This window comes from Pelophylax lessonae, assembly GCF_965119305.1.
Source record: "Pelophylax lessonae genome assembly, chromosome: 7".
In the NCBI taxonomy this organism is placed as follows: Eukaryota; Metazoa; Chordata; class Amphibia; order Anura; family Ranidae; genus Pelophylax; species Pelophylax lessonae.
Window position 1 is genome coordinate 35,452,911 of NC_138774.1, and position 23,138 is coordinate 35,476,048.

Genomic DNA, 23,138 nt, shown 5'->3' on the forward strand with positions numbered 1-23,138 from the left:
TGGCCTGCATGTTAAATGTCTCGCGAGGACGCATATGAACTGGCTTCGGCCTGAGTCGCAGCGTTTCCTTCTGGCCGACAGCACCCACATTACGATGGAGCGATATCCTGTCCAGAGTGGTGCCCAGGGTTTTAGGGTGGACGTGGGCCCCTTCCTGGGATGGTCGGACCCCCCGGTTCCCTTCCCCCCCCCCAGCCCCTCTAAAATTTCGGTCACTGTGGGTCTTTCGGAACATATGTGAGGGGGCCCCTATGAGGATGGCTGAAGCCACTGCCTCCTGTTGGGGCATCCGACTTCCTCTCTGCTGCGCCTGGGTGGTCGGCTCTGCTGGGGCTTGTGTCCTAGTGGCCGGGCGCCCTTAAAAATTTAGGCCGCGGGCTACTAAGCCACGTGGCCGAATCGGGCGCCGCCGTTGGGGGGGGTGGCCCCAGTGCATGTAGCTGATGCCCCCACTCTTCCTTTGAGAATCTGATTATCTGTGCTATTGTGGCTGGGCCCCACAAAAATTTAGGCCGCAGCTTGCAGTCTGCTGGGCGATATGGTCAGCATGGCACCTCTCTTGGACCAGGTGGCACTGTGGGGGTGCTTCATTTTTAACAGTCTTGCTGCCATTAATGTGTGAGGCATCTGCCTTGTTTTAGCGAGGGTAACCTGCCTGCGCGTCCGCATCACGGCAGGCGGCCCCCTTTTAAGGGGCTATGTCCTATTATGTCCTCTATGGGGAGCTCAGAGGGCGATCCCCTTATTTTTTTCGGGGTCCAATAGGTGGTCCATATGTGGACACTTGGCCGGCTTCACCTTTGCGGGATCCTCAGTCGGCGGCCTCCCCTGATAGGTATGTTTTCGGGGTGAGCTCAGTATATAGCGACACTACTGGGTCTGTGTGTACTGGATCTGTGTGCACGCACCCTGTGTGCTCAGATAGTGAGGAGGATTCCTCTGCTCCTCTAGCCGCGCTTAAATAGGCGCTGGTGGATGCACTGTTTGTGTCGGTGCATGAAACTTTAAAAATGGAGGTTGCGGCTGATGCCACGTCGGAGGCACCAGCAGGCCCTCCAAAACCGCGAGGGTGTTCCTCTTTCCACTTACCTTGACAACATTGTCACAAACAGTGGGGTTGTCCAAAATGCAGTGGTTGCTAGGCATTTTTTGCTTGCGGTATCCTTATGAGAATTGACTGCGTAAAAGGTGGACGGTTCCACCTGTAGTGGACTCGCCGGTTCCAGGTCAATATGAGTTACCCTTATCTTGGTTGAGGAATCTTCTACCTTTACAGGTCCAGCTAATAAGAGGGCGAATGCTCTGGCCCACCATATGTGTGCTGTGGCTGGTTCGGCAATTAGGCCGGTAATTACTATTGTCCTGGTTTTGCAAACTCTGACCGAGTGGGCTAACCTTTTACGCCGGGACCTGGAGGAAGAATAGCTTCCCCCTGTCTTTGCGGAGCTGGCAGGCCGGTTGGTCCAGGGGCTACAGTTTGTCTCTGATGCCTCTTTGGATGCGGCTCCTTTGGTTTCTGGGATATCTGTATCAGCAGTGGTCCTTCTGCGTATTGTCTGGCTGAAATGCTGGTCTGCGGACTAGACTTCTAAGAAGGCCTTATCTGATCTCCCTCTTGTAGAGGGTCGCCTGTTTGAAGCTTCCTTGGATGACATTGTTAAGGGTCTCACGGAAGGGAAGAGTACTCTTATTCCACAGGCTACCAAGGGCAAGGAGCTCCGTCGTAGAAGTGGGCCATTCTCCTCGGTTCCTAAGTGGCCTCTTAGTTTCTCAGGATCTCAAGACAAGGGATCAAAAGTCAGGGCCTTTACCAGAGGTTCCAAGAGGACCTGGTCTGGCAAGCCACGAGCGGGCTCTTCCAGACCTGCGGACAAGGCTGCTTCTGCATGAAGGGGTGCCCTCACCCGTATCTGGGGTGGGGGGGATGTCTTCGCTGGTTTCCAGATCCATGGACCTCCCTGGTGCAGGACAAGTGGATCCACAAAGTTATTCAGTCAGGCTACGAGATCGAGTTCGGTCTTGTCCTCCGGAAAGGTTTTTTCCCTTCCAACCTGCATTTGTCCCCAGATCACTTATGGGGTCTCTTTGGGGCAGTGCAAGACTTGTTATTTCAAGGGGTGATTTTTCCGGTTCCGACTTCTGAACATTTTCAAGGGTTTTTTACTCAAACCTTTTTACAGTCCCCAGGAAGGAAGGCAAGGTATGTCCAATTCTGGACCTCAAGGCGCTAAGCTGCTTTGTGCGAATACAGAAGTTCCGCATGGAGTCCATTCACATGGTAGTGGCGTCTCTACATTAAGGGGGATTTCTTCTCGCTTCTTTGGACATCAAGGACGCCTACCTGCACATTCTAATATGTGCTGGTCTCCAGCGCTTCCTCCATTTTGCCGTGGACGAGGAGCATTATCAGTTTGTGGCGTTGATCTTTGATCTCACCTCCGCCGTGTGTTTACAGGAGTGTTGGCCCCGGTGCTGTCATTTTTTGAGTCAGCGGGGGATCGCGGTACTAGGGTACCTGGATGATCTTCATCTGCGAGCGGAGTCTCTGACTGCTCTGATGGACTACTGGAGATTGCTCTGCGAACTCTGAGGGAGTTCGGTGGGATCCTGAACATTTAGGAGTCTGCTTGGGTTCTGTGCACAAAAAATGGCCTATCTGGGTCTGACTCTGGACTTGGCCTCAGCCAGAGTGTTTCTTCCTCAGGATAAACTCCAGACATTGCAGAAGGTAATTCAGCTTCCGAGCTTGCATGCGCGTGCTTGGCCTGATGGTGTCCACCCTCGAGGTGGTCTGTTTGCACAGTTCCAACACAAGATCTCTGTTAAACTGGTCAAGGATCCACGGTCTCTAGAGGTGGCTTCGCTCTCTGGCACTTCGCCAGGGAAAATCCTTCTCCTCCTGTACTGGATGGTTGTCTCCATGGATGCCAGCCTGTCCGAGTGGGGAGGTGTCCTCAGCACAGACGTGCTCAGGGGGTCTGGACTCTTGGAGAGCCCGGACTGCCAATTAGTGTAATGGAACTCTGAGTGATCAGGCTTTGTCTGGCTCATTGGACAATCGTCTTCAGTGGTGTCTGGTACAAATTAATTCCGATGTGATCGTGGCCGTGTTCTATGTCAATCACCAAGGGGGTACAAGAAGTGTCCTGGCGGCTCGGTAAGTAGCCGGCATTCTGCGGTGGGCTGACTGATTAGTTCCGCCCTCTCAAACTTCTGCCACGACTCCTGTGCAAGATTAAGGCAGAAGCGGTTCCGGTCATTCTAGTGGCTCCAGACTGGTCTTGCCGGTCTTGGTATGCTGTTCTTGTATGGCTGGTCGCCGATGCCCCTTGGGGACTTCCTCTCAGGGAGGATCTACAATCTTCCATCCTGCTTTACAGTTGCTGGCTTTAACAGCTTGGCTGTTGAACGCCAGGTGCTGAAGGGTGGAGGTTTGTTTGAATCAGTGATTCCTACGCTGTTTAAAGCTTGGAAATCTGCCTCTAGGAAGATCTACCATTGTACGTGGAAGACATACATTGCATGGTGTGAGTCTCTTGGGATTCATCCTCGTTCCTTCTTGGTGGAACCTTCTTTCAATGGGTGGTTGAAGAAAAACTGACCTTGAGTACCATCAAGGACCAGGAATCGAGTTTTGGCAGTCTTTTTCCAACTACCTTTGGCCACACACTGATGCGTACCTTTTCTTCAGGGTGTCCGACATTTGGTTCCTTCAGTGCAGGCTCCGTTGCAGCCCTGGAATGTGGTGCTTTCAGCTCTACTGAAGCTTCTCTTTAAAAATATTCAGGAGGATTCCCTGCTTACGTTGTCCCAGAAGGTGGCCTTCTTGGTGGCTATCACCTCTGCATGCAGGGTGTCGGAACTGGCGGCGTCATCTTGTCGTTCACCTTATGGTGCTTCACAAGGATAAGGTGGTGCTTTGCCTTTGTCCGTCATTCCTTCCTAAGCTGGTCTCTGACTGTCATTTGAATGAAGACATTGTGTTGCCTTCCCTTTGTCCCAGGCCTAAACATCTGAAGGCAGTTGCTTTGCATATCTTGGATGTAGTCCGGGCAATTAGGGTGTACCTGGCAGCTACGAAGTCTTTAAGGAAGTCAGACTCTCTATGACGGACCTAACAAAGGGTTGTCCGCTTCTTCTGCGACCATTTCCAGATGGATCAGACAGACAGTGGTTCAGGCCTATTGCATCAGGGGTCAGGTTCCTCCTTTCCCTGTTTGGGCACACTCTCCTTGGCTTTCTGTCTTCAAGCGTCAATGACGCAGGTTTTGCAAGGCGGCAACCTAGTCGTTGGTGCACACTTTTACAAAGTTTTTTGTAAAGTGGTTGTGTTGGCATCCTAGGATGCTTCTTTCGGCCACAAGGTTTTGCTGGCTGCTGTTTAGGGGACCTGGTCCCCTTTAGGGTGTATAGTTTTTCAGGTGAGCTCCAGTTGTTTATGGTTGAGCTCTATGTTACCTGGTTGGCTATGGTTAGGCTTGGGAACCCCTGATGTTTAACACTGCTTTTGGACATCCCAATGGTTAAGAAGAATCAGGAGCTGTGTCCGTCAATGAACGAAAGAGAAAATAGGATTTTTGACTTGCCGTAAAATCCATTTCTCTGATGTTCATTGATGGACACAGCACCCACCCCTCTATGGAGTTGGCTTTCTTCTGACACTGCTTGTAACAAAACTGAGTGCCTATAGTTTAGAATGGGTGTATACTCCCTGGGACTACCCATAGACGTAGTCAAGCTTTTTCCTGCCTATTGTCCTACTACTGTAGGGGACAGTATATCCCAATGGTTAAGAAGAATCAGGAGCTGTGTCCGTCAATGAACATCAGAGAAATCACATTTTTTTTCTAATAAAGTAACAAACACGTTATACTTACCTCTTCTGTGTAGTGGGTTTGCGCAGAGAAGCCCTGTTCCTCCTCTTCTCAGGACCCTGGCTGGAGCTCCTGGCCCCTCCCTCTTGTTGAGTGTCCCCACAGCAAGCAGCTTGTTACGGGGGTACCCGAGCCGAGCTGCAGCTCCGTGTGTCCATTCAGACACGGAGCTGCTGTTCGGGCCTGCCCAACCCCCCTGATTGGCTGAGTTTGATTGACTCCTGCTGCTGCATCTCAACCTGCTGCATACAGAAGTCTTTTTATCCTATTGTATAGAATGCATTTAGATATAAAACCTTCTGACTTTACAACCCCTTTAAGCCATGACTGCAGTGTAGTAAGGCACTGGTGGGACTGATGTTTTCAGTCAAAGTAAATGAAGACCTTTTTTTCTTTTTTTTTTGCAAAATAAAGAGTTTATTAGAATCCTTATATTATACAATGCAGAGAAAACAGAAAAGTCACGACCATACAATTAAATATATAATGTGACACATAGCCATTAAGCAGGTTGGGTCACACTGGTTAAGGTCAAGCAGAATAACACTGTATTTTAGATCTAGTTTGCAGAAGTGTGGAGGAAGGACTCAGACTCTCAGTATCGGTGAGGAACTGAAAGTCACTTAGTGATTCAAAGGTTATAGACATGTCAGAGGAGAACGGGAAAGAGAAGATCCAAGGGTATTATACAGAAGGTAGGACCCTTTGGGACTTTTTGTGCAGCCCTTTTGGCCCCTGCAGACACTAATCTGTGTTTCCCTATTGCTTTGTTATAGCATTGATTTTCAACAGTCTCTTGTAATGTGTCTCCAATCTATGACTATCTCCTAAAGTCTCCTTTGCAGTCTCTGACCAATTCTTGTATCATGTCCACAGTCTCTGACCTTCTCTTGTATCATGTCTGCAGTCTCTGACCATCTCTTGCATCATGTCCGCAGTCTGTGACCAACTCTTGTATCATGTCCGCAGTCTGTGACCAACTCTTGTATCATGTCTGCAGTCTCTGACCATCTCTTGTATCATGTCTGCAGTCTCTGACCAATTCTTGTATCATGTCTTCAGTCTCTGACCATCTCTTTTATCATGTCTGAAGTATCTAACCATCTCTTGTATCATGTCCGCAGTCTCTGGCCTTCTCTTGTATCATGTCTGCAGTCTCTGACCGTCTCTTGTATCATGGCCGCAGTCTGTGACCAACTCTTGTATCATGTCCACAGTCTCTGACCTTCTCTTGTATCATGTCTGCAAACTCTAACTATCTCTTGTATCATGTCCACAGTCTCTGACCTTCTTTTATATCCTGTCTGCAGTCTCAGACCATCTCTTGTATCATGTCCACAGTCTCTGACCATCTCATGTATCATGTCCTCATTCTCTGACAATCTCTTGTATCATGTCTACAGTCTCTGACCAACTCTTTAGCATATCTGCAGTCTCTGACCATTTCTTGTATTCATGTCTGCAGTCTCTAACCATTTCTTGCATCATGCCCATAGTCTTTGGCTGTTACCTCTTGCACCCCCAACATCATGAAAGTTGACCACCACTGAGGTAGGAAGTAAGGGAAGACAGAGAAGTTAAGGCAGGAAGGAGGAGAAACCCAGCTTGGGAAACCACAGCATTACCCAAATGTAGATGTAATTAAGTGAACAATAATTCTTTAATTCAAGCAGTGCCCAAGGAAACTACCCAGACATTCCATGTAGCCACCACGTTGGCTGAGTATCTGTCATGAGGAGATTCAGTGAGTGCCTACATGTGTTGTATATGTGTAAACTCCCAAATCCACTCTGATATAGTCCAAGCTTGTTTAGATTTCCAGTGGTAAGGCATTACAGTCCTTGCTTCCTATATAATCAGCCAAGGAAGTCCCATTTTGGCTTCAGAAACAGACACTGGGATTAGTGAGAGAAATGCAATTTCAGGAGGCAGATATCAGAGAAGTCCACATTGTCCTAAACTAGAATGTTGTGCAACATGCTTATTACAGCAAGCAGAATTATTTTTTGTGGCCTTTCAAAACCCTTGGCTGATAAAATCTTCAAAGCATAGGTGTAATTTGGGAAGTCACATTTGGAAGCAGGTCCAATGCAGGTTTTGCTTTTTTTTTTTTTGCCTTTCAAGCCCCTCGGTTGCTTCGAGCTTCCTTCACCTGCTTTCCTGTAATTTATAGAGAAGAAGAGCAACTCAATGCAAAAAATGCTTAAAGCGGAACTTTACCCATAACATTTTGATAATGTTTTGTAACCACTTCCAGCCCAAGCCAATTCTGGCATTTCTCTCCTACATGTAATAATCATAATTATTTTGCTAGAAAAGTAATCATGATCGCCAAACGTTATATAAATTTCCTTTTTAGCAGAAACCCTAGAGAATACAATTGTGGGCGTTGCAATTTTTTATGTCACAGTGTATTTGCGCAGCAATTTTTCCAAAAATGTTTTGAAAAAAATACACTTTAATGAATTTTAATGCAAAAAACACAATATATAACCCATTTTTTTGGGTAAAATATAAAGGATGATGTTACGTTGAGTAAATAGATACTAAACATGTCATGCTTTGGAATTGTGCCAAACTAGAGTACTTAAAATTCTCAATAAGTGGTGCTTTAACATTTTTTACAGGCTACCAGTTTAGAGTTACCGAGGAAGTCTAGCACTAGAAATATTTCTCCCGCTTTAATGATCGTGGCGATACTTCACATGTGTGGTTTGAACGCCGTTTACATATGCGGGCGCAACCTACGTATGGGTTTGTTTCTGCTTGCAAGAACGAGGTGGATGGGGACGCTTTAAAAAAAAATATATATTTTTACACTTTCCCTTTAATTTTTTTTTTTATAATACTTTTATTCCTTTTACAAGGAATGTAAACATACTGAAATATCTTGAAATAAAAATAAGGTTTGATAGATCCTCCTTATTGAGAGATCTGAGGTCTATAAGACCCCACATCTCTGCTGGAAAGCATGAGATAAAAAAAAAAACTGATCCCAGGCTTTCCAGCAAAACAAAATGGCAGTGTTTACATCTGCCAGACTGAAGTGATGTCATATGATGGCCTCCCAGGATCATAGAGATGGCCAGGGACCATCTGGTCTACGGCCAGCTCTATGGTAAACCACCGCCGGATTGGATCTCCGACTCCCTGATTGCACAGGAGTGCCGGACAGGCGCCAATTTCCCCTCCCACTGCCTGTAACAGCAATCCAATAGCTAATCAGTTGCTAGGTTGGCTTTTACAACCCAGGAAATCGCGTCTGAAAAAAAAAGATATCTTGATGATGCCTGTAGCTGCAACCATCATCCGAATATCTTCACTTCAAGTCCAGGACGTCATATGGCGTCCACCTGAGGGAAAGTGGTTAACAAAAGTACATACATTTCACATTAATAATTATGCTACTAACAGTGTGTGCTGTAAATGTCCACCAGCATTGCTCCTGTTTCTTCTTGTTGGAGGCCGCCATTTTGTTGAAGCCCACAGCAGTCACTTCCCTGATGCAAACTCTCCCCCTCTCCTTGGTCTCAAAAACTGTATAATTTCCTACAGTTAAAATATGTACATTTCTAGCCTTGATTGTATGTCTGGGCTCAAATAGAGAGGAAGGCTGACAGAAGCTTTACAGTTCTAAAGTTTACAGGCTGTTGAGGAAAGGGGAGAATATCAGGGAGATAAGCTAAGACATTGTCCTTGTAAGCCTAAAGCATGGTACACACTATTAATTTTTTTCTTGGTTGAACGAAAGAAAAATTGTCAGCTCCGGTCGGAGCCTCTGTACTCACTATGCAAAGTAGATACAGAAATCTGCCCCGGTGAGCTACATAGTTACATAGTTAGGTTGAAAAAAGATACAAGTCCATCTGGCTCAACCAATAAAAAACAAAACAAAAAAAAACAGTAATGAAAACCCAACCATACAATCCCATATACACAATCCTATACCCGAGGAAGGCGAAAAAACCCCAGTAAAGCATGATCCAATTTGCTACAGCAGGGTAAAAAATTCCTTCCTGATCATAAGAGCTATTGTGTTCTTACAGGGGGACAGCCACCCGCCAGAACATTCCAATTCTGTAATTGGCTGAGAGCGCTGATCGGGAGTCGGTTGGCTGCTGGTTTTCCGACAGAAGCCGGCCAAGCGGCTTATACTTTAACCCTATGGTCGCCCCTGATGTTAAACTCTTCCCAGCCAGTGTCATTAGTACAGTGACAGTGCATATTTTTAGCTGATCACTATATTATGGCGCTTTTCCACTGCATGGTGCGGCTCGGTTTAGCGCTTTTCCACTGCATGGTACCGCATGGTACGTATATAACTTTTTGGTACAGCAGCGCTTTTCCACTACATGGTACGGCGTTGGTACGGCTCGCTTAAACAGTACCACCTTGGTTGGGGTTCCAAGTGGGCCGTACCGATACCATATCCCACAATCCTTTGCATGCAGCCTTGATTGTTTGTCACTACTAGCCAGTGATTGGTCAGAGAATTGTTGTAATCCCACCCACTTACTACTTTAGTGGAAAAGCAAACCTGAGCTGAGTAGAGCCTATACAGTGCTGAAAGGTGCTGACTCGTACCGCGCAGTGGAAAAGCAAACTGAGCCAAGCTTGGCCAAGCAGTGCCGAGTGGAGCCGAGCTGGTCCTCGCAGTGGAAAAGTGCCATTAGTGTCACTGGCGGTTCCAGGCAAAGTGTCAGTGTCAGAATGTCTGCCGCAATATTGCAGTCCTGCTATAAGCTATAAGATCGCCGCCTTTACTATAATAAAAAAATAAAAAGTCTATAAATACTGTATATCCCATAGTTTGTTGACGCTGTAACGTTCGCTGTAACCAAATCAATATACGCGTATTGGGATTTTTTTTACCAAAAACAGCAGAATACATTTTGGCCTAACGTCTTGAAGAAATTTGACTTTTTAAGAAATTTTTTGTGGCAAATTAACAAATAAATTAAAAATATTGTTTTCTTTTTTTTTTTTTTCAAAATTTTTTTTTTTCTTGTTTATAGCGTAAAAAATAAAACCCGCAGAAGTGATCAAATACCACAAAAAGCTCTATTTGTGACAAAAAAAATGACAATTTTTTTTTGGGTACAGTGTGGCACAACTGCGCAATTGTCAGTTAAAGTAACGTAGTGCAGTACTGCAAAAAATAGGCCTGGTCATGAAGAAGGGTACAGTGCCTTGCGAAAGTATTCGGCCCCCTTGAACTTTGCGACCTTTTGCCACATTTCAGGTTTCAAACATAAAGATATAAAACTGTAATTTTTGTGAAGAATCAACAACAAGTGGGACACAATCATGAAGTGGAACGAAATTTATTGGATATTTCAAACTTTGTTAACAAATAAAAAACTGAAAAATTGGGCGTGCAAAATTATTCAGCCCCTTTACTTTCAGTGCAGCAAACTCTCTCCAGAAGTTCAGTGAGGATCTCTGAATGATCCAATGTTGACCTAAATGACTAATGATGATAAATAGAATCCACCTGTGTGTAATCAAGTCTCCATATAAATGCACCTGCACTGTGATAGTCTCAGAGGTCCGTTTAAAGCGTAGAGAGCATCATGAAGAACAAGGAACACACCAGGCAGGTCCGAGATACTGTTGTGGAGAAGTTTAAAGCCGGATTTGGATACAAAAAGATTTCCCAAGCTTTAAACATCCCAAGGAGCACTGTGCAAGCGATAATATTGAAATGGAAGGAGTATCAGACCACTGCAAATCTACGAAGACCTGGCCGTCCCTCTAAACTTTCAGCTCATACAAGGAGAAGACTGATCTGAGATGCAGCCAAGAGGCCCATGATCACTCTGGATGAACTGCAGAGATCTACAGCTGAGGTAGGAGACTCTGTCCATAGGCCAACAAACAGTCCTATACTGCACAAATCTGGCCTTTATGGAAGAGTGGCAAGAAGAAAGCCATTTCTTAAAGATATACATAAAAAGTGTCGTTTAAAGTTTGCCACAAGCCACCTGGGAGACACACCAAACATGTGGAAGAAGGTGCTCTGCTCAGATGAAACCAAAATCAAACTTTTTGGCAACAATGCAAAACGTTATGTTTGGCGTTAAAGCAACACAGCTCATCACCCTGAACACACCATCCCCACTGTCAAACATGGTGGTGGCAGCATCATGGTTTGGGCCTGCTTTTCTTCAGCAGGGACAGAGAAGATGGTTAAAATTGATGGGAAGATGGATGGAGCCAAATGCAGGACCTTTCTGGAAGAAAACCTGATGGAGCCTGCAAAAGACCTGAGACTGGAAAGGAGATTTGTCTTCCAACAAGACAATGATCCAAAACATAAAGCAAAATCTACAATGGAATGGTTCACAAATAAACATATCCAGGTGTTAGAATGGCTAAGTCAAAGTCCAGACCTGAATCCAATCGAGAATCTGTGGAAAGAACTGAAAACTGCTGTTCACAAACGCTCTCCATCCAACCTCACTGAGCTCGAGCTGTTTTGCAAGGAGGAATGGGCAAAAATTTCAGTCTCTCGATGTGCAAAACTGATAGAGGCATACCCCAAGCGACTTACAGCTGTAATTGCAGCAAAAGGTGGTGCTACAAAGTATTAACTTAAAGCGGAGTTCCGGGCACAGGAGTCATTTTTTACTAAACATACCCCCGGGACAGTCAGGGCTAGCACATTCCACAATGGCTAGCCTCTGATCTGTCCCGGTTCGCACTTACCTTTTAGAAGAAATACTTACTTATAAAATTTCTTCCACAGCGTTTCCATCTCTCTTGTGGGCAGATGAAGCCGGCGCGGTCCTCTTCTGTGTCTTCTTCCGCGTCTTCTTGTCCCAGAATGCGCCTGCACCGGCCCCTCTCGTCACTTCCGGTGCGGCGCCGCATTCCTCCACAGCTTCTGGGCATGCCCAGAAGCTGTTTAGCAGGGGAATGCGGCGTCGCCCGGAAATGACGAGCGGGGCCGGTGCCGTCGCATTGATTCCTGGGAGCTGTGACGTTCAGCTCCCAGGAATCATAGCGAGACAGGAAGTGACGGGGTGAGCCGCGGCTCCGAGGGAGGAAGTACTCTGAGGTGAGTATCTTCGATCTTCAATTGCAAGGTAAGTAAACAAAAAAAAATAAAAATAACTATCCAATTCCTTTTCAGGTAAGGCATACCTAGCGGAGGGGCACAAAAAAAAAATATCGTTTTTGTGCCCGGAACTCCGCTTTAAGGGGGCTGAATAATTTTGCACGCCCAATTTTTCAGTTTTTTATTTGTTAAAAAAGTTTGAAATATCCAATCAATTTTGTTCCACTTCATGATTGTGTCCCACTTGTTGTTGATTCTTCACAAAAAATTACAGTTTTATATCTTTATGTTTGAAACCTGAAATGTGGCAAAAGGTCGAAAAGTTCAAGGGGGGCAGAATACTTTCGCAAGGCACTGTACAGTAACTCTTCCAGAGGCCGTGGTTAGGTTCCTCTTTCCACATACACCTCAAATCAATAATAATTGCCCAGAGAGTGCCAAACTTGCAACACAATTTACTTAAAGCCAGTCTGGACTGATCCCAGGAACCAGTGTGCATAAATAATAAAAAATGAAGTATAGTCATTCAACACGATCTGCCAGCATACTTGTCACGTTGATGGATCTATTTTACACTTGTCACATGCGGTTGATGGATCTGTTTTCTTTCTGTGCAAAATGAAACCGCGATCGGTAATTAAAAAGATCCGGGTCTAAAAGCTCCCAATTGACATCGACCGCAGTAACTACAAGGCCCCTGTGGTTCCGGTGAACTGATTATCTCGTTTTTATAATCCAGTAAATGGCTGTGCCGCGCCGGCTATTTTTAGTAACAAGAAATTAAGAGATCAATTTTCTCGTAACGCTGATCGCTTTTTTTGTAATTAATTGTTTTCAACGAGTGCGCTACACAAGGGATTTTTAATCACTGTGCAGTACAAAGATTTACTTCACTTGCTCAATAGAGCGTGATTAAAAACTCTCCAGGACAATCAATTCTACACCTTACTATTCGCTGGCGCTTTGGATCGAAAGTAAAGCTGCAGTCAGATCGCTTATAATTATGTTTTAAGGATATGTTAATAGGGGACATTTAACTACTTGACCTCTAGAAGATTTACCCCCCTTCATGGCTATTTTGTGCGATACGGCACTGCGTTCCTTTATCTGACAATTGCGTTTTTGTGCAACACTGTACTCAATTAAAATTGATGTCCTTTTTTCCCACAAATAGAGCTTTCTTTTGGTGGTATTTTATCACCTCTGTGTTTTTTATTTTTTGCGCTAAAAATAAAAATGGTCAACAGTGTTAAAAAAACAAAACAATATTTTTTAGTTTCTGCTATAAAACATCCAATAAAAATTTTTAAAGATCGAATTTCTTTATCAGTTTAGACCAATATGTATTCTGCTACATATTTTTGGTAAAAAAAAAATCCCAATACGCGTATTCTCATAGGTTGAACTGGATGGACTGATGTATTTTTTCAACCTCACTAACTATGTAACTATGTAACGTATATTGATTGGTTTGTGCTAAAGTTATAGCGCCTACAAACTCAACGACTTATAGCAGAACTCCAATATTGCGGCGGACTTACACTAACAGACATTTTTTACACTTTTCGGACCAATGCTGCATCTGTCTCCCACCGGCCGTAAAGGCCCGTACACACGATGCGAAGATCGGAAGTAAAATTTCGTCCGACGAACGATCTGCCGATTTTCGGATTGTTAGTATGGTGCTTTCGACAGCCGATTACAAATTTTTGGAAGACAAAAACTGGATGTGCAGACTATAAAATTTTTATCGTAGGTCAACACAACGTCTGATTTTTGTTTAATTAGTACAGTTTTCGTCCAAAAAAAAATCGTAAGAGCAAGACTAGGCATGCTCAGAGAGGAAAGAACACATACAAAACAATCCAACACATGACATCACTTCTGAAGTTGAATTCTGTCGTACGCGTCATAACCTTTTCACTTTCGATATGAGACTAGCATGCAACAAAAAGAGGACGAAAGATCGTTTGATAATCTGAATGTGTGTACGAGGCTTAAGACTGAGAACTGAGTGATCAAACACTGTTGATCGCTCAAAGACCACTGATCGCTCAGTATTCACTCAGTATTCCCAATGAGCAGAGAGCTGGTGACTGTCATTCACCGGCTCTCTGCTCTGCCCTTTCCATGCTCACTGGAGCTCTGGGCTGTGGAGGGGGCGGGAGGAGCTGGCTCAGGCTCTCAGTGGTTTGCTGAAAAGCTAAGCCAACTGCCGATCCAGGGATCTGAGTGGATTTTGACCATAAGGTCGTAATCGCCCACAGCACCACACACGCGATCGGCGTAGGGCTACGTCGGTTCGCGCAGGAGAGGCTGCCTGCCGCAGTAAATGTGCTGCGGGCGGTTTTAATGTGGTTAATAACTACATTTTAGTATAGGCCATGCTTTGCGAGCCGTGCTTTTGTTTTTCATAACGCCACTACGCATTTCTGGGCAAACCAATCAGGTTCTCGGTTTTCTGCGTTTCCAATGCATCTGCTGTGATGCTATGGAATCCATATACACTGTTACAGCCGAAGGGGCTTGCAGTGGGGGGTTGGGGGGGGGGGTTGGCAGTTTCTGGGGAGCTGGTAGGAGCAGCTACGCTGTCCCATCATTCTGCTTGAAATCACATTTAACTTCAGAGTGTTGTGAGAGCGGTAGGAAGCCGCGGCACATCAGGAGGTTGACAACCCCTGGCTTAGATCCAGCGTCAGGGTAATCAATCTGCTGCTGGTGAAACTAAACCAATGACACAGATGAGGGGTTTCTGGCTGACATCTTGTAGCACCTGCTTATAGGCAGCACTTCTGCTTTGAAAGGTTCAAAGCATCTGGCAGGTTCACATTAACAAAATTCTTAAAGTGGAAAAATCACTACCAGGTATGTTTTGTAGAGGAAACTGTATTCCCTATCTAGAATAAAAGATTATTTTTTGCACTGTGGATCATTTCATCCTCAAAGTTCACAGCAGAAGCACTGACACTATTCAATAAACCCATTCAGCAGCTCAGCTCCCCCCCCCCCCCAGAACCCCTTCTTTGTATTTACATTGAAGATCGGAAGGCTCCAAAGTCACAGCTGGTTGGGGGAGCTGAGCTGAAGTCTGGAAAACAATTACATTTGCTCAGTTAGTTCCATTACATGTTGTTCTGTCCTCGCTACATGTTTCCCTGCGATTAACTCGACATGCAGCTAAACCCTTATATTCTGCAATAAACCAGACTGAATGTAATCTTGAAGATTTATCAACCTTTTTAAGGCTCCTTTCACACTATCCGTCCGTCGGACGGATTCCGTTTTTCTCAGCGGGGGATCAAGCCGCCGATCCCCCGCTGAGCAGCAGGAGGACAGCTGTGTCTCCGCGCTGTGTGCGGAGACACAGCTGTCAGTTCCCCATGCATCTCTATGGGGGAAATCGGATGGGAACGGACCGTCGGTCCGTTCTCATCTGATCCCGTCCGATCCGATCCGCTGGACGGATGGAAAATAGGGTTTCCATCCGTCCAGATTTGACGGATCGGATCGGATGTCAGCGGACATGTCTCCGCTGACATCTGATCCCCCATAGAGATGCATGGGGCGTCCGTTCAGATCCGCCAAAAAAACGGACAGGCGGATCTGAACGGTCCACCTGTGTGAAAGGGGCCTTAGTTTTACTGCTACAGGGCCGCACCTCTGCGGCGGATCACGTATATACACTATATTGTCAAAGTATTGGGACACCTGCCTTTACACACACACATGAACTTTAATGGCATTCCAGTCTTATGCTGGCCATATACTATACGAAAAATCCGTCATTTGGACCGTTCTTTCATTTTTCGATCAGTTAATGGGCACGAATCGGAAATCGGTTGTGAGGTTTTTGAGCTGAAAAAAAAAAAGAAAAGTTTGGAAATTTCCTGCCGAACGACCGATAAATTGAAAGGTTAATGTGTTTCTCATCCAAACTATTTGCACCAGATATATGTGAAAAAACAATTTATTTATGTCCTTTGAAGGATTTATCGGTCATTACACGATAGCACGATCATTTGTTCTCACGGCCGAGTGTTTCGTTTTTCAAAAAAAGAGTTTGAACGATTTTTCAGGCAGTGTATGGCCTGCATTAGTCCGTAGGGTTAAATATTGAGTTGGCCCACCCTTCCCTTCTGACAACCGGGGACCTGCGGGAGCTGACTCTCACATCCACTTCTGAGGCCTTCTGCGGCTGGCCGCCATTTTCTCAGGGCCTATATTAATATTTATTGCTATGTTGCCAAACCTCGGTTGGATTGCCTTTGTACATCTCAGTTGTAAGGATTTAAAGAAGCCTGTGTCCTGTATTGTACGATCAGGAAAATAGCAGTGTTTCTGAAAGGTCCCCATACCGACTCCATGATACTCCATTGTCCAGTGATCCCCCATAGCTCCTTCCTCTGTTGTAGTTGCCCCGCAATACCTAGTCTCATCTGATGTCAGAAAAAAACAAAAAAGGGATACAAGGGGGCACCAGCTAAGTGCAGCATAACCAAATACTTTTTTTAATAAAAAGCCAAGTGCAGACTCACATAAAGCGATCATTCCACACATGTGAGGTATCGTCGTGAACGTCAGATCCTAGGCATTAATTCTAGCACTAGACCTCCACTGTATACATATCCAATAAAAAAATTTTAAAAATCCAATTTTTTCGTAAATGTAAGCCAATATGTGTTCTGCTGCATGTTTTTGGTAAACAAAATCACAATAATCGTATTTATTGGTTTGCACAAAGGTTATAGCGTCTACAAACGATGGGATTTTTTTAAATTTTTATTTTGTTACTAGTAATGGCGGTGATCAGCGACATATAGCGGGACTGCGATATTGCGGTGGACATTCTGACACTAACTGACACTTTTTACACGTTTTGGGGACCAGTGACACTAATACAATGATCAGTGCTAAAAATACGCACTGTCACTGTACTAATGACACTGGCTGGGAAAGGGTTAACATCAAAGGGCTATGAAAGGGTTAACTGTGTGCCTAGCCAGTGTTTTACTATACTGTGGGGGGTGCCTTTACTAGGGGAAGAGTTGGAATTTATTCCCTGCTTTGCAGAGACACAAATTCCTTCCCTCCTGTCAGAATGGTGATCTGCCTTGTTTACATAGGCAGATTGCAGTTCTGGCTCTCTGCCTAACGAGCGGTGGGTGCCAGAGGACATCAGGTCCAGTGCACCCACTGATCAGCTTCCGCTGTGTGTAACCACAGCGGAAGCAAGCTGCTGGCAGCGTACATGTGCCCCCCCTACCAGAAGTGTTGGATCATGTATATATACGTGTTCTGGAGCACAGGTGCCGGCCTTAGCAGTGAAACCGATATGGGGTGGACCTGAAGCGGGTAATTAAAAAAAATAATGAACTTTGTAAATGTGTGTAATCTGCCAACTGTACAAACTAGTAGCTATTCCTGCTGGCAAACAGGGCGCAACTTCACTGGAAGTTCATTTGTGCTTCTGGTATTTATGTAGTGGTCACGGAGTCACGTTTTTTATTGCTTTGAAAAATCTAGTCAATGACCATGGTAAAATAGTTGTCAACAAGCAGTAGCTCTTGGCTAGTCCAGATTTTCTTCTGGTTACCAGCAGTCAAAACCTGAATTCTTTTCTTTTTCCATGACTGATGACTAGAAACATTATGGGAAACCCTAAAGACTTTATTCACACCTGTGCGACTTGTCATGCAATTTTGGACATCAGAGTTGCAGACAAGTCGTACCCCGTGTTTTCCAATGGTAACCATTCATATAGGCAAAACTTAAACGTTTCAGAAACTTCAAAGTAGTTCATGCACTACTTTGGTCCAACTTTCATGCAACTTAAGACCATAAACTTTAATGTTAACCCTCAGAAGTTGCATGAAAGTCGTACCCGAATGTTATACAATGCAACTTCTGTGCAACAGTTTTCCATTATCACTCGTCTAAGCCAAATTTGTATTCAAGTTGCACCCATACAAAGTTGCATCAAAGTTGCACTCCAAAGTCAGTGCAACTTTGGAGTTGTACAAGTGTGAATAAAGCCTAAAAGATAAGTTCACCTTTTTGTTTTTCTAAAATCCAGTTCCCCTATGTACCAATATACCATTAACCACTTAAGCCCCGGAAGATTTGACCCCCATTCCGACCAGGGGGTATTTTGCGATTCAGCACTGCGTGACTTTAACGGACAATTGCGCGGTCGTGCGACGCTGTACCTAAACAAATTTGGCGTCCTTTTTTTCCCACAAACAGAGCTTTCTTTTGGTGGTATTTGATCACCTGTGCGATTTTTTGATCACGCGCTATAAACAAAAAAAGAGCGTCAATTTTGCAAAAATAGCAATATTTTTCACATTTTTTTATATGAAATTCCCCGAAAAAAAATGTAAAAATCAAAATTTTTTAACATTTTCGGCCAATTTGTTTTATGCTACATATGTTTGGTAAAAAAAATCGCAAAAAGCGTATTTTGATTGGTTTGCGAAAGATTTTTGTCATTTTTGTTGTTTTTTTTTTTAACGCGTAATGGCGGCGATCTGCGATTTTTTTTGCGGTACTGCGACATTGGGGCGGACAGATCGGACCCTTGACTGACATTTGTGACACTTTTGGGGTTACCAGTGACATTTCTACAGTAATCAGTGCTATACATATGCACTGTTACTGTAAAAATACACTGGTAGTGAAGGGGTTAACTTTATTTGGGAGGGAGGGGCTGTGTGTGTCCCTAGGGGCGTGCTTTCTACTGTGATTGGCTGTGGCTTGAGCTGTAAGGACACTGATCAACGGATCTACATACTAGATCCGTGTGATCAGTGTCTTTACAGCGAGGAGAATGACAGGTGGCTTGTTTACACAAGCTGCCTGACATTCTCCCTCTCCCCCCGCATCGGGTCCGCTGGTCACATGCGCGGGGGGGTCCGTGACCACGCGGGAGCGCTCCTCCGGGGGCGCGCGCTCGCTCCCTAGACCCTCACAAGCTAGTGACGTAGCCCTACGTCACTTTGCCTGTGAGGGGCTGACTGCCGACGTAGATCGGCGTTAGGCAGTCGGCAAGTGGTTAATGTACCTTGGTTATAGAAAAATAAAAGCTTTCTTTGTTTCTTCGAACAAGGCCTTACCTTAACCCCTGCTGTGTTCATATGAAACTTCCTAGTATGTAGATTTGGGACATGAAAGCCAGTAAGACACAGGAAGCAGTGTACCAGCTGATCTCATTAGCACACACACCCTGCACCCATCAACTTAGTTTGCGCGGCATCCTCTGCATCCCTCACGCGTGCATTTGCCTTGCTTGACGGTGTAAGCTGCCACAGCTTCTATGTTTGCACAGTATCACCAGTGTCCTTCCAGACGGGCCCAGGCCATATGCTAAACTCTCTAGGGCCGCATGCGAGCCAAGGGTTGGACACCCCTAAAATAGTATAAGGGCTTGCCTGATCAGATTCAGAGTGATTGCATAGATATGTGTGTCCTCCAACTCAATAGTTTTGGTAAATCTAAAGTAACTTGTCAGAGATTGTCCAAGGTAAGGCCTTGTTCTCAAAATCAAAGAAAGCTTTTATTCTTCAGCAAACAGAGTGTGAATGAATCGATAGGTGGGTCCTCCTATTCCAAAGCTTTGGTGAATCTAAAGTAAATTGTACAGAGATTGTCAGAGTTTATCGGAGATTATCAGTTTGTACAGTGTATGGCAGCCGTTAAACACCTAAAATAAATAGTCGCGCTTTCAGTGCCATTCATTGTTAATGGCACTAATAGGATATATTGCTGCGCTAACTGAAATTCAAAACACATATGTAATAACATCAAAATGTATAGATAATAAAATCATTAGGAAAGCAGCCACACAGAATCTGGAATTATAACAGATCTAGGATAAATGTAAAAGACAATGTAGCGCTAATCCTCAGAAAACAACTCAGAAAGACTGAGCATGTAAAGTCCATAAAAAGTCCCAATTAATCAGATGAATAATACTGCAGGTCCGTGATACCACCACCAAACACCCAGTTCACACTTTCCCTTACCAGATGGAGGTGATCCCCATGACAGAGATCCCAAATGCCAAAAGATTCTGTAAAGACCCAGGATGGTTTTCCTCCTATCCTGCAATCTCCAGGCAAGTAATCAAAGGTGGGTATGGAATAAAAAACAGGGCAGCATCATAGCGAAGACCATTATGTTTATTCACATCAAAAAAAGGGGGATTAAAAACACTTACAAGAGCAGGATAAAATCGAGCATGTCAATCAAAAGATGAATCGATCCAGCATATTCCGCTAGTACCGCACCAAACCACCGAAAAGATGGCCGCCACGTCTCCTCCGTGTGGGCGAGCGTGACCGCAAGCACCGCCCGACGTACGTTTCGTCGTAACAGACGTCTTCTAGGGGCCCCTAAAAAACGCACTGTAGAAAACATGCAAACTGCAACATGCCAAAAACGTTGGCTGGATTTAGGGCAGCCCATTGAAATCAATCATGTAATAGGAAAAATGAGCCACAAAATGTACGTACCACTACGTTAGGTGTAAATGGGGCCTGAAAGTGATATTGGTTTGTTTACCCAAGAGCAATGAGGCTCCATTCACATCTGTGTGTTTCTTAACATAAAATGCACTCTTTTCTGCGCTTGCGTTACCATTAAATGTTAATTGCGCCCCCAAACATGCGTATCCGGCGTGCTGTGCATTTTGTCACATGACAAACGTGCTGCAAATGCACCGAACAGCAAGGTAAATAAATGCACCATTCTCCAATCAATAAAGAGTTCTGGAGCTTTTTTAGCTGTCATGCGTACGTGAGTCCATTCAAGTAGATTGGCCGCCCTGTGCGTTATGAGTGTAAAAGTTTTTATAAAACGCCCCCCAAAAAAATACATACGGAGATGTAAATGGGGCCTGACAGCTGAGTTTCTCTGTCCACTCCCTCCTATTTACATGTATACTGTAAAGGTAGCCATACACTATTCAATCTGATTGTACAATTTCCTTTAGATTTACCAAAACTATCTATCCATTCACTCTGTATCCAATCAGGCAGTCCCTTGCACTACATCAGGGGTGTGCAACCCACGGCCCGTGGGCCGCATGCTTCCCAGTGAGTTTAGGGCCCACCTGGAGGGATGCTGGAGATGCCATGCAAACATGGCTGTGGCAGCCTAAATTGACAAGCCAGGCAAATGCACACGGGGAGGGATGCCATGCAAACCTAGATGACGGGTGCAGGGTGTGTGCTAATGAGGTAAGCTGGTGAATTATTTTCTGTGTCTTACTGGTTCTCATGTCCCAAATCTACATACCAGAAGGCCATGACTTTTTCTATGGAACACAGCAAGGTCTAGGTAAGGCCTTGTTCTATCAAACAAAGAAAACTTTTATTTTTCTGCAACAAAGGTACAATCATGGTATATTGATACATAGGGGAACTGGATTTTAGGGGGAAAAAAAGGTGAACTTCGCCTTTAAGATAAGTTGTGGGTCTTGGCACAATTGCTTCAAAATTCTCGTATACACACAGTATCCAAGTGTCTACAGTTCCTGTGGCAACCAGAACAGCTGGAAAGTCTACTGTGAACTTCAATTATGAGAATAAGGAGAAAGTTTGGAGTTTAAGGCCTGGTTCACACCTATGCAGTTTGCTTTTGATCTGTTTTCGCGGTGCATTTTTTGCACACACGTTTGCTGATGCGTTTTGTATTTTGTATGCTTTTTTTTTTTTTGGCCAATTTGTTGTTGGGCAGATCGAAAAACGCAATTTGTGGCAAAAACACAACCAAAAAGCACCGTTTTGCATTTAAAAAAGTACATGACCCTTTCCAAAAACATGGCGGCTAAATAAAGCATAGAAGTCCTATAAGAAACCATGTCAAATGGACTGTAATGCATAGTTACATAGTTACATAGTAGTTGAGGTTGAATAAAGACAATAGTCCATCCAGTTCAACCTGTGTAGGTGTGTGTGGCTGTAATCATCTCACATAGCCCTGAATGTTCTGATCATTGAGATGTACGTCTAAGAGTCTTTTGAAAGCAACCATACTTCCCGCAGAAACCACCTCTTGTGGTAGAGAATTCCACAATCTTGTAGCCCTAACAGCAAAGAACCCCCTGCGTTGCCTGAGGTTAAAACGCTTCTCCTCTAATCGCATTGTATGCCCTCGAGTCCTCATGCAATTCTTTCGACTGAATAGCTTTTTTTCTATGCTGAGATCACCATTGAGGTATTTATAAATTGCTATCATGTCCCCTCTCAGGTGTCTCTTTTCCAGGGAGAATAAATCAAGCGATTGCATACGCTCCTCATAATTAAGGTCCTCCAATCCCCTAATTAGTTTAGTTGCCCTTCTCTTTTTAGTGCGTTTCTGCAAAAGCACTAAAAAACGCAAAAGTGTGAACCAGGCCATAGTGATACTCTTAATCAGCTAATTTAAAAACAAGTGTGTAGTCAGTCCTGCATGCTTTTTCCTTGTCATTGATTCACTAGGTGAAGCCAAGATCAAGATGGTAGCCACTATGCCTCCATCTTTTATGAACAAGACAGTATTGCCAGATCCCATTTATCTTTACAGGTTCACTTTAAAAGGTGATGCTTCATCTAGGTTCTCATTTTTTTGGTTCCTGTGATTTATAGTCTTTTGGCCTTGGCCTAATCTTTATTCAGTGCAGGAAGCCATGATATGTAAACCCAATTTGACTTTTAAATACCATTCTGAGATGTCCTAAAATGGGTTCTAGTTGGCTGATATGGGTTTTTGGCCTCTACAAATTTTGAGCTGCCTCATCAATCAAGCCAGAAAAGTGTATCATTATTCATGTTCTTCCAGACATCTCTTCTCTTGTTTATTTCCTCAATGCTTTGTTTCCACAGGTTCTTTTTAAAATGTGATGGAGGGAAGGGAGACCCCGACCCGACCCAGCCGTACCAGTCCCGCCAGCCCCAGGGTCACCCCTGCTCTGGTGAAACGCCCCCGCTTTCAAACACTGGCTCGCTTCTGGGAGGGTCAAGACGTTTTGGCCCGGTGGACGGACGGACTGCTGTACCTGGGCATTATAAAGAAAGTAAGGATTGTTTTATATCCCTTCCATGGGATTCTGTTTGAAAATTCCTTCCTATATTGCTTTCATATGTCATATACAGTGTACCCTATTGTGCCATTACATCACACTTTTATTTCAAGGCTGAGCTCCAAGCAGATAAAAAAGACACAAT

General features: G+C 44.5%; 1 protein-coding gene across 1 annotated transcript in view; it reads left to right on the top strand.

Annotated features, from left to right (window-relative positions):
* The window catches only part of PHF1 (PHD finger protein 1), a 91,697-nt gene that overhangs the window by 25,063 nt on the left and 43,496 nt on the right, over positions 1-23,138 (top strand). Inside the window, exon 2 of the mRNA XM_082263535.1 lies at positions 22,797-22,987. Coding sequence (XP_082119661.1) covers positions 22,814-22,987 — 174 coding nt within the window. The 5' untranslated portion in view covers positions 22,797-22,813. The remainder of the gene's footprint in view (positions 1-22,796; positions 22,988-23,138) is intronic.